The sequence below is a fragment of the Mastacembelus armatus genome, chromosome 11 (assembly GCF_900324485.2).
Source record: "Mastacembelus armatus chromosome 11, fMasArm1.2, whole genome shotgun sequence".
Taxonomy (NCBI): domain Eukaryota; kingdom Metazoa; phylum Chordata; class Actinopteri; order Synbranchiformes; family Mastacembelidae; genus Mastacembelus; species Mastacembelus armatus.
In genome coordinates, this window is record NC_046643.1 from 21,519,421 (window position 1) to 21,529,145 (window position 9,725).

The window sequence follows — 9,725 nt, forward strand, 5'->3', positions numbered from 1 at the left end:
CAGGCACTGACACACAAACAACGGACTGACTTGGCGCCATCTTGAGCTGGGTCTTTCACAGGAAGCATGTGCAGAGAGTGACAGCAGCAGGACTGTGAGCGTCCTGTGGGTCTGAGCGACTTCCTGCAGCACTCGTCCAGGACAGGTGAAGGACACCAACAGGTAGTGGGGAATCAGCAGTGGCTGCAGCTGGACACAAGATGAATTCATGATGAAAACAGGTTTAGCAGTTCACTGAGTTTCAGATAAAGTGGATAACAATAATTTTATATTCTCTAATGTGGCTTTTTGCTTCAGTGTCAACACTGACAAACCACATTGGACCTTTGTTTTTCAAGTTGTTAGATTCTCACCAAGTCTAAACCTCAATACCTGCACAGATCACACGTCACATTTCCTGTGTCAGAAACTGCTCAGCTCTTTGTTTCTCTGTGTCTCTATTAATAGTGTGTGGACATTCAGCAAAGTGCTGCACAGTGCTGCTGCAGAGTAACACAACTTGTATCTCTGCAACAAACAACCTTTTCAGCAGGACTTGAGTTTCTCACTTTATTGAAAAGGTTTTTCCAACTCCATTGCATGGATCATATAGTCCAGTAATTCAACTTATAACACACAAATGAAGGTTTTCAGGAAACAGGAACAAAGTGCTTCAAGTATCTGTGGCTGTGGGTGGACCTGCTGCTACTTCCGTCATGCCCTGTTGAAAGCTGCCTGACTCAGACAGAAACAGACAGTGAAGACTGGTTCAAAACAGCTTCAGGTGCTTTTTAGCTCTTTGTCCCTCAACATGTCTGCAGACATTCAGTCTGTGTCAGATGGGAGGGTGAAATATATCAGAGGAGTCCCAGAGGACACAAGAGAGACAGACAGAAGCCAGGATGGACAGCAGCTCACTGATGTTGGCTTACAACAAGCTGGTGAGTCTGAAATCATCAATATTAGAAGAGAAAAGCTGATGCTGAGTCTTAGTGGCTGCAATTTGACAGGATTTTTACACAAACTGGAGCTTTTCAGTTTGACTCTTGCAGAAAAACCAATTCTAGTATCATCCAGTCCAGTTCCGGTAAGTGCAGAACAAAGAGGATCAACTTGTGTGAGTCAGTATCAGGTCACTTTGTGCTGGAATTTGGTCAAAGTGCAGGTCAAATGTCATTGTTGGCAGCAAGCAGATGCATTCAATGACAGGAATAAAGGACAAAGAGCTGAATCAAAGTGTCTTCTCTGTGGATTTGGCCTCTGCAGGAAGACACAGTGAGAAGAAGCTTCCAGCTGTGAAAAGAAGCAGGTTCAGAGTTTGGACAGTGGCTCTGGGAGTGCTGTATCTGCTGATTCTGGCTGCCATCATCATACGCTGTGAGGACTTTTATTCCACTGTCTTCACTGTTTTGGTTTTCCACATTCAAACTACAGGTTTTTGTTTGGGTCCTGGTCTTACTTGGTATTTCAGCCACCGCAGAGTCACTTCCTGTCTAGTGACGACGCCCTGAGTGAGCTCAACACACGGCAGGTTCAAGAACAGTCGGCACAACAAATAACTGAACTCTAGATTAAAGCTGTGACTGTGATGGTTAATAAAACACAGGAAGTAACTCAGCTATGTCTTTATAAAGCAGAATGATTTGATGTCGTCTGTTTCTTCTGGTGTTTTTCTCATCAGATGTTTCAGTGAAATTAGAAAACGAGCAGCTGAAGATCAGAAACAACAACCTGAGCAGCAGCTACAATCAGTCACAGAATGACTTAAAGCAGCTCCAGGAGAAAATTCACAGTAAGATTTTTTTAACAAACAGGCAAATACCATAAAACACATGATCCAACTTCACACTGCATCAACATTTTCATGTTTTATCTGCTGCTGATTTTCTTAAGACATGGCAGCCGACAACAGTCAGTTACAGGAAGAAGTGAAGAAGCTGAAGGACAAAATTGAAGGTGAGAAAAGTTTAAAAACTATGATCAAATATCAGAATTAAACCAGTTTCTATGATATCACTGAAGAGTCACTTTGAATTCTAACTGTCTAATGTAGTTGAACAGTTTTGCTGTGTGGATATTTGTGTTGGAGGTAATCACTTCAAATGAGAGTGACGTCGTATTTACAGAGTAAAGAACCTGAAAGTGAAAAGTGGAGACAGAAAGATCTGAACCTACACAGTGAAAGTACAAGTCTTATCAGTCTGACACTGAATGACATGAACTGGCTTTAAAACACTTGTCTCACATTAAGGGAAGTGGTGTCCTGAAGGATGGACGAGATTTGGATGCAGCTGTTACTTTAAATCCACTGAGAAAAAATGGTGGTATGAAAGTAGGACAGACTGTCGGAACAAAGGAGCTGATCTGGTGTCGATAAACAGCAAAGAGGAGCAGGTGAGTGTGTTTGTTACTGTGTGTGTGATCTCTGATGTAACTGCCAGTGATCTGTTCCTTGTGTTTCTGACCTGCTGCCAGTCTGGGACCTGCCTCCTGTCTGGACCCTGATGGATTTATTTGCCTGGTTAAACAGCTTTCAGGCTGCACAACTGGAAACCTGTTCACTGACTAGTGATTCTAGTAAAGGGCCTGGAATTCAACCTGCTCTGCCTGTGTGGACTGTACAGGCATTTGGGTCCACGTCACTGCTGCTTTTCTACATCAACTATCATGGAAGCTGATTTTAAGGCCATGGATATTATTATTTCACATACTGGAGATTTTAAGGCCTGGATTGGTATTTTTGGATTTGGAGATGGTTTAGGTCACTGCACATTTGCAGTAAAACACAAAAGTCTTGGTTAAAGTGACAAAAACAGGAGGTCTGACTGATTCTGCATGAACTGAGCTCTAATGGTTCAGAGAATTTAGAGACAAAGGTTCATGTAAGGGAAATATTTCATTATTCAATTCATTCTCAATATCTCAAAAACCCTCCAAATGTGTGTGTTGGTTTGAAAAACACATTCTGATAAAATGACATGTTAACTTTGGTTTTACTGTGACAACGGTCGGTCTATGAGAGGAGCTGATCTTCATCAGTTCTTTGGCTGCTTCTGATTTATGCTCCATGGAGGAAAAGAAAAGTTGCAGCAGATTTAGTTTTTCCTTCAGAAAGACTCACAGGACGATTTTACTACAACAGAAATACTGAATTATGAATGGAGAAATAATTATTGTCTCTTGTCAACTATTAGGAATTTGTCACAAAGCTGAATGTGATGGGACAGTCCTGGATCGGTCTACGGACTGTACAGGAAGGATCGACATATACCTGGAAATGGGTGGACGTATCACCGCTGACAGAAACGTGAGCCAGTGTTTTGTTTCTATTTCAGTGCCATCAAAGTCATTGTTGGAAACTAACAGAACCATGTGTTAAAGGCAGGACAGCAACACATGTTCAAAGGATTTTCTCAGTGTTGCTTTGGAACAACCTGCAGATGTTGAATCCAATGAAAGAACGTGAAAAGAAAACTGAGTGTTTGAATGAAGAGCTGGACTTGAGCTCTGTTCATCTGCAGTCTGTGATGAGGTCCAGTAACAAGGACTCAGTATGAAAGAGTCAGGATTCAAAAAGTCTTCAAAGCCCTGGTCACAGTTCAGCTTATTGAACGTGTGTGCTGCTCTGTATCCTCAGACAGAAAAGAACAAACTGCTTCTCAACTTCACAAGTCAAACAAATGTGACTGCAGGTCCTTTAACTTTAGCTCAGCATGAAGGACGACCTGCCTCTTCTCTGCTCTTTAGAAAGGGAAGAACATATGAAGGAAAAAGCTGAATATGACCATTAGTCCCAGGGATGGATTAAGAGAGCAGTTTTACAACCAGTTTGTCCTGCTGGCAAACTGAGGTACTGCAACTAAAATCCCTGCAACCCACAAAGTCTTTTCCTCATAGACGACCATTGAAAACTGATGTGAGTCCAACTGTTGACTGAACACCTCAAACTGCACCAGCTCCGTTATTACTTCTCTGTCATTCATTTTTCAAGCATTAAGATTTAAAATTGGTCAAACCTTTAAAGCTGTTTCAGAGAAACCCTACTGAGCATGTGCAGGGAGCTTAAAAACCAGGAGTCAGACCAGGACCACAGAAAAGGTCTGTGGAGTATGAGCAGAGTAACTTTCATTGGAATGAATGGATGCCATGTCTAAGTCCTGGATCCAGTTTTCATAAATAATATGATTCAATAATAGTCTGAAATAATCTGAAATATTCAAAGTTAGATTCAAGTTTATGTGAATATGAACATAATCAGGAGTTTCAGCCCAGTTTAAAACTATATTTTATTTGTCCACAGGTTCTGGGCAACAGGGCATGGAAATCCCACAGGCTGGTACTATGCATCATGTTGTGACCAACAAGGAAAATGGACAACTAATTATGACAGAGAATATAAAACATGGATCTGTGAGAAATAGATTTCCTGGTTCTGCCTATGACAGAGGGCTGTGGATTTATCTTTACTTGCTTCATTCATGAGTCTGTTGCCACATTAACCACATTAGAAGATACTGTAAAGAACCAACAAACTATTAAAGGCTTCCTCACCAAATGCATTGTCTAATATCATCAGTGTGTCTGGGGAATTCTTTGTGAAAATACAAACATGTGGTCAGGATGATGCAGCAGTGTCTGTGCAGCTGGAAAAAGGCCTCTGTCATGTTTCTACTAAGACAACAACCAGAGAGATAGGAGCCAAGTGCAGACACACAGATGCAGTGAAGAACCACGTTAATGGAAATACTGACTTACACACAGTCGGAGCCAATAAGGACCAAGCAGGGAAAACAGGAGGCCGAGTCAGCAACGTGCAGGGAAACACACAAGTTGTCCAATCACGGCAAACCATCTGAGGGAACAGATGAAAAATCCAGGTAGAGTTCAGAAGAGCTGAGTAATCCAAAGCCAGGACACAGAGAGAAAACCAGGAACAACTGGAACGGTATAAAAGTGAAACCAGAACAATACAGTGGGTACGGAAAGTATTCAGACCCCTTTAAATTTTTCACTCTTTGTGTCATTGCAGCCATTTGCCAAAATCAAAAAAGTTCATTTTGTTTCTCATTAATGTACACTCAGCACCCCATCTTGACAGAAAAAAACAGAAATGTAGAAATTTTTGCTAATTTATTAAAAAAGAAAAACTGAAATATCACGTGGTCATAAGTATTCAGACCCTGTGCTCAGTATTGAGTAGAAGCACCCTTTTGAGCTAGTACAACCATGAGTCTTCTTGGGAATGATGCAACAAGTTTTTCACACCTGGAATTGGGGATCCTCTGCCATTCTTCCTTGCAGATCCTCTCCAGTTCTGTCAGGTTGGATGGTGAACGTTGGTGGACAGCCATTTTCAGGTCTCTCCAGAGATGTTCAATTGGCTTTAGGTCAGGGCTCTGGCTGGGCCAGTCAAGAACGGTCACAGAGTTGTACCGAAGCCACTCCTTTGTTATTTTAGCTGTGTGCTTAGGGTCATTGTCCTGTTGAAAGGTGAACCTTCGGCCCAGTCTGAGGTCCTGAGCACTCTGGAAGAGGTTTTCTTCCAGGATATCTCTGTACTTGGCCGCATTCATCTTTCCTTCACTTGCAACCAGTCGTCCTGTCCCTGCAGCTGAAAAACACCCCCACAACATGATGCTCCCACCACCATGTTTCACTGTAGGGATTGTATTGGGCAGGTGATGAGCAGTGCCTGGTTTTCTCCACACATACCGCTTAGAATTAATGCCAAAAAGTTCAGTTCTTGGTCTCATCAGACCAGAGAATCTTATTTCTCATAGTCTGGGAGTCCTTCATGTGTTTTTTGGCAAACTCTATGCAGGCTTTCATGTGTCTTGCACTGAGGAGAAGCTTCCGTTGGGCCACTCTGCCATAAAGCCCCAACTGGTGGAGGGCGGCAGTGATAGTTGACTTTGTGGAACTTTCTCCCATCTCCCTACTGCATCTCTGGAGCTCAGCCATAGCGATCTTTGGGTTCTTCTTTACCTCTCTCACCAAGGCTCTTCTCCCACGATTGCTCAGTTTGGCTGGACGGCCAGGTCTAGGAAGAGTTCTGGTCGTCCCAAACTTTTTCCATTTGAGGATTATGGAGGCCACTGTGCTCTTAGGAACCTTGAGTGCTGCAGAAATTCTTTTGTAACCTTGGCCAGATCTGTGCCTTGCCACAATTCTGTCTCTGAGCTCCTTGGGCAGTTCCTTCAACCTCATGATTCTCATTTGCTCTGACATGCACTGTGAGCTGTAAGGTCTTATATAGACAGGTGTGTGCCTTTCCTAATCAAGTCCAATCAGTTTAATTAAACACAGCTGGACTCTAATGAAGGAGCAGAACCATCTCAAGGAGGATCAGAAGAAATGGACAGCATGTGAGTTAAATATGAGTGTCACTGCAAAGGGTCTGAATACTTATGACCATGTGATATTTCAGTTTTTCTTTTTTAATAAATTTGCAAAAATTTTCTACATTTCTGTTTTTTTCTGTCAAGATGGGGTGCTGAGTGTACATTAATGAGAAATAAAATGAACTTTTTTGAATTTGGCAAATGGCTGCAATGACACAAAGAGTGAAAAATTTAAAGGGGTCGGAATACTTTCCATACCCACTGTATATTCACAGGGGAGAGTGATCAGGGAATGAGGAGCAGGTGTGCTGGTGAGCAGAGGGTCAGCTAACAGGAAGCACAGGCAAAGTTTATTCAGGATGGCACCATGGATGGACATCCAAAGACATCTTGTGACTGGATGGAGAATGGCAGGTCATGTAACTTTCCAGGGTGCTGAAGAAGTGAGAATGTGGGTGAACGCAGAGAAAGAGGTGTTTTCATGATGAAAACAGGTTTAGCAGTTCACTGAGTTTCAGATAAAGTGGATAACAATTATTTTATATTCTCTAATGTGGCTTTTTGCTTCAGTGTTAACACTGACAAACCACATTGGACCTTTGTTTTTCAAGGTGTTAGTTGCTCACCAAGTCTAAACCTCAATACCTGCACAGATCACACGTCACATTTTCTTGTGTCAGAAACTGCTCAGCTCTTTGTTTCTCTGTGTCTCTATTAATAGTGTGTGGACATTCAGCAAAGTGCTGCACAGTGCTGCTGCAGAGTAACACAACTTTTATCTCTGCAACAAACAACATTTTCAGCAGGACTTGAGTTTCTCACGTTATTGAAAAGGTTTTTCCAACTCCATTGCATGGATCATATAGTCCAGTAATTCAACTTATAACACACAAATGAAGGTTTTCATGAAACAGGAACAAAGTGCTTCAAGTATCTGTGGCTGTGGGTGGACCTGCTGCTACTTCCGTCATGCCCTGTTGAAAGCTGCCTGACTCAGACAGAAACAGACAGTGAAGACTGGTCCAAAACTGCTTCAGGTGCTTTTTAGCTCTTTGTCCATCAACATGTCTGCAGACATTCAGTCTGTGTCAGATGTGAGGGTGAAATATATCAGAGGAGTCCCAGAGGACACAAGAGAGACAGACAGAAGCCAGGATGGACAGCAGCTCACTGATGTTGGCTTACAACAAGCTGGTGAGTCTGAAATCATCAATATTAGAAGAGAAAAGCTGATGCTGAGTCTTAGTGGCTGCAATTTGACAGGATTTTTACACAAACTGGAGCTTTTCAGTTTGACTCTTGCAGAAAAACCAATTCTAGTATCACCCAGTCCAGTTCCTGTAAGTGCAGAACAAAGAGGATCAACTTGTGTGAGTCAGTATCAGGTCACTTTGTGCTGGAATTTGGTCAAAGTGCAGGTCAAATGTCATTGTTGGCAGCAAGCAGATGCATTCAATGACAGGAATAAAGGACAAAGAGCTGAATCAAAGTGTCTTCTCTGTGGATTTGGCCTCTGCAGGAAGACACAGTGAGAAGAAGCTTCCAGCTGTGAAAAGAAGCAGGTTCAGAGTTTGGACAGTGGCTCTGGGAGTGCTGTATCTGCTGATTCTGGCTGCCATCATCATACGCTGTGAGGACTTTTATTCCACTGTCTTCACTGTTTTGGTTTTCCACATTCAAACTGCAGGTTTTTGTTTGGGTCCTGGTCTTACTTGGTATTTCAGCCACCGCAGAGTCACTTCCTGTCTAGTGACGACGCCCTGAGTGAGCTCAACACACGGCAGGTTCAAGAACAGTCGGCTCAACAAATAACTGAACTCTAGATTAAAGCTGTGACTGTGATGGTTAATAAAACACAGGAAGTAACTCAGCTATGTCTTTATAAAGCAGAACGATTTGATGTCGTCTGTTTCTTCTGTTTTTTTTCTCATCAGATATTTTATCAGATGTTTCACTGAAATTAGAAAACGAGCAGCTGATGATCAGAAACAACAACCTGAGCAGCAGCTACAATCAGTCACAGAATGACTTAAAGCAGCTCCAGGAGAAAATTCACAGTAAGATTTTTTAACAAACAGGCAAATACCATAAAACACATGATCCAACTTCACACTGCATCAACATTTTCATGTTTTATCTGCTGCTGATTTTCTTAAGACATGGCAGCCGACAACAGTCAGTTACAGGAAGAAGTGAAGAAGCTGAAGGACAAAACTGAAGGTGAGAAAAGTTTAAAAACTATGATCAAATATCAGAATTAAACCAGTTTCTATGATATCACTGAAGAGTCACTTTGAATTCTAACTGTCTAATGTAGTTGAACAGTTTTGCTGTGTGGATATTTGTGTTGGAGGTAATCACTTCAAATGAGAGTGACGTCGTATTTACAGAGTAAAGAACCTGAAAGTGAAAAGTGGAGACAGAAAGATCTGAACCTACACAGTGAAAGTACAAGTCTTATCAGTCTGACACTGAATGACATGAACTGGCTTTAAAACACTTGTCTCACATTAAGGGAAGTGGTGTCCTGAAGGATGGACGAGATTTGGATGCAGCTGTTACTTTAAATCCACTGAGAAAAAATGGTGGTATGAAAGTAGGACAGACTGTCGGAACAAAGGAGCTGATCTGGTGTCGATAAACAGCAAAGAGGAGCAGGTGAGTGTGTTTGTTACTGTGTGTGTGATCTCTGATGTAACTGCCAGTGATCTGTTCCTTGTGTTTCTGACCTGCTGCCAGTCTGGGACCTGCCTCCTGTCTGGACCCTGATGGATTTATTTGCCTGGTTAAACAGCTTTCAGGCTGCACAACTGGAAACCTGTTCACTGACTAGTGATTCTAGTAAAGGGCCTGGAATTCAACCTGCTCTGCCTGTGTGGACTGTACAGGCATTTGGGTCCACGTCACTGCTGCTTTTCTACATCAACTATCATGGAAGCTGATTTTAAGGCCATGGATATTATTATTTCACATACTGGAGATTTTAAGGCCTGGATTGGTATTTTTGGATTTGGAGATGGTTTAGGTCACTGCACATTTGCAGTAAAACACAAAAGTCTTGGTTAAAGTGACAAAAACAGGAGGTCTGACTGATTCTGCATGAACTGAGCTCTAATGGTTCAGAGAATTTAGAGACAAACGTTCATGTAAGGGAAATATTTCATTATTCAATTCATTCTCAATATCTCAAAAACCCTCCAAATGTGTGTGTTGGTTTGAAAAACACATTCTGATAAAATGACATGTTAACTTTGGTTTTACTGGGACAACGGTCGGTCTATGAGAGGAGCTGATCTTCATCAGTTCTTTGGCTGTTTCTGATTTATGCTCCATGGAGGAAAAGAAAAGTTGCAGCAGATTTAGTTTTTCCTTCAGACAGACTCACAGGACGATTTTACTACAACA

General features: G+C 42.0%; 2 protein-coding genes across 3 annotated transcripts; both read left to right on the forward strand.

Annotated features, from left to right (window-relative positions):
- Positions 1-380: 380 nt before the first annotated feature.
- On the forward strand, positions 381-4,400 carry LOC113126332 (CD209 antigen-like protein A). The gene is made up of 7 exons (XM_026300296.1): positions 381-920; positions 1,246-1,356; positions 1,661-1,771; positions 1,873-1,935; positions 2,231-2,373; positions 3,174-3,286; positions 4,280-4,400. The coding sequence occupies exons 1-7, from the start codon at positions 791-793 to the stop codon at positions 4,398-4,400; spliced, it is 792 nt and encodes a 263-aa protein (XP_026156081.1). The 5' UTR covers positions 381-790.
- Positions 4,401-7,164: 2,764 nt separating this feature from the next.
- On the forward strand, positions 7,165-9,307 carry LOC113126790 (C-type lectin domain family 12 member B-like). 2 transcript variants are annotated; one of them, XM_026300935.1, is made up of 6 exons: positions 7,165-7,514; positions 7,840-7,950; positions 8,267-8,377; positions 8,478-8,540; positions 8,836-8,978; positions 9,060-9,307. In XM_026300935.1, the coding sequence occupies exons 1-6, from the start codon at positions 7,385-7,387 to the stop codon at positions 9,087-9,089; spliced, it is 588 nt and encodes a 195-aa protein (XP_026156720.1). In that variant the 5' UTR covers positions 7,165-7,384; the 3' UTR covers positions 9,090-9,307. The 2 variants fall into 2 exon arrangements, with proteins under 2 accessions (XP_026156720.1, XP_026156719.1); XM_026300934.1 differs by having other exon boundaries at positions 7,166-7,514; positions 8,836-9,307.
- The last annotated feature ends 418 nt before the right edge of the window (positions 9,308-9,725 follow it).

Coding starts and splice junctions, on each gene's coding strand:
- LOC113126332 (XM_026300296.1), top strand. CDS start 791: ATGTCTGCAGACATTCAGTCTGTGTCAGATGGGAGGGTGAAATATATC. Junction 1,936..2,230: donor GCTGAAGGACAAAATTGAAG/GTGAGAAAAGTT, acceptor TCTCACATTAAG/GGAAGTGGTGTCCTGAAGGA. Junction 2,374..3,173: donor TAAACAGCAAAGAGGAGCAG/GTGAGTGTGTTT, acceptor GTCAACTATTAG/GAATTTGTCACAAAGCTGAA.
- LOC113126790 (XM_026300934.1), top strand. CDS start 7,385: ATGTCTGCAGACATTCAGTCTGTGTCAGATGTGAGGGTGAAATATATC. Junction 7,951..8,266: donor GGCTGCCATCATCATACGCT/GTGAGGACTTTT, acceptor ATATTTTATCAG/ATGTTTCACTGAAATTAGAA. Junction 8,541..8,835: donor GCTGAAGGACAAAACTGAAG/GTGAGAAAAGTT, acceptor TCTCACATTAAG/GGAAGTGGTGTCCTGAAGGA.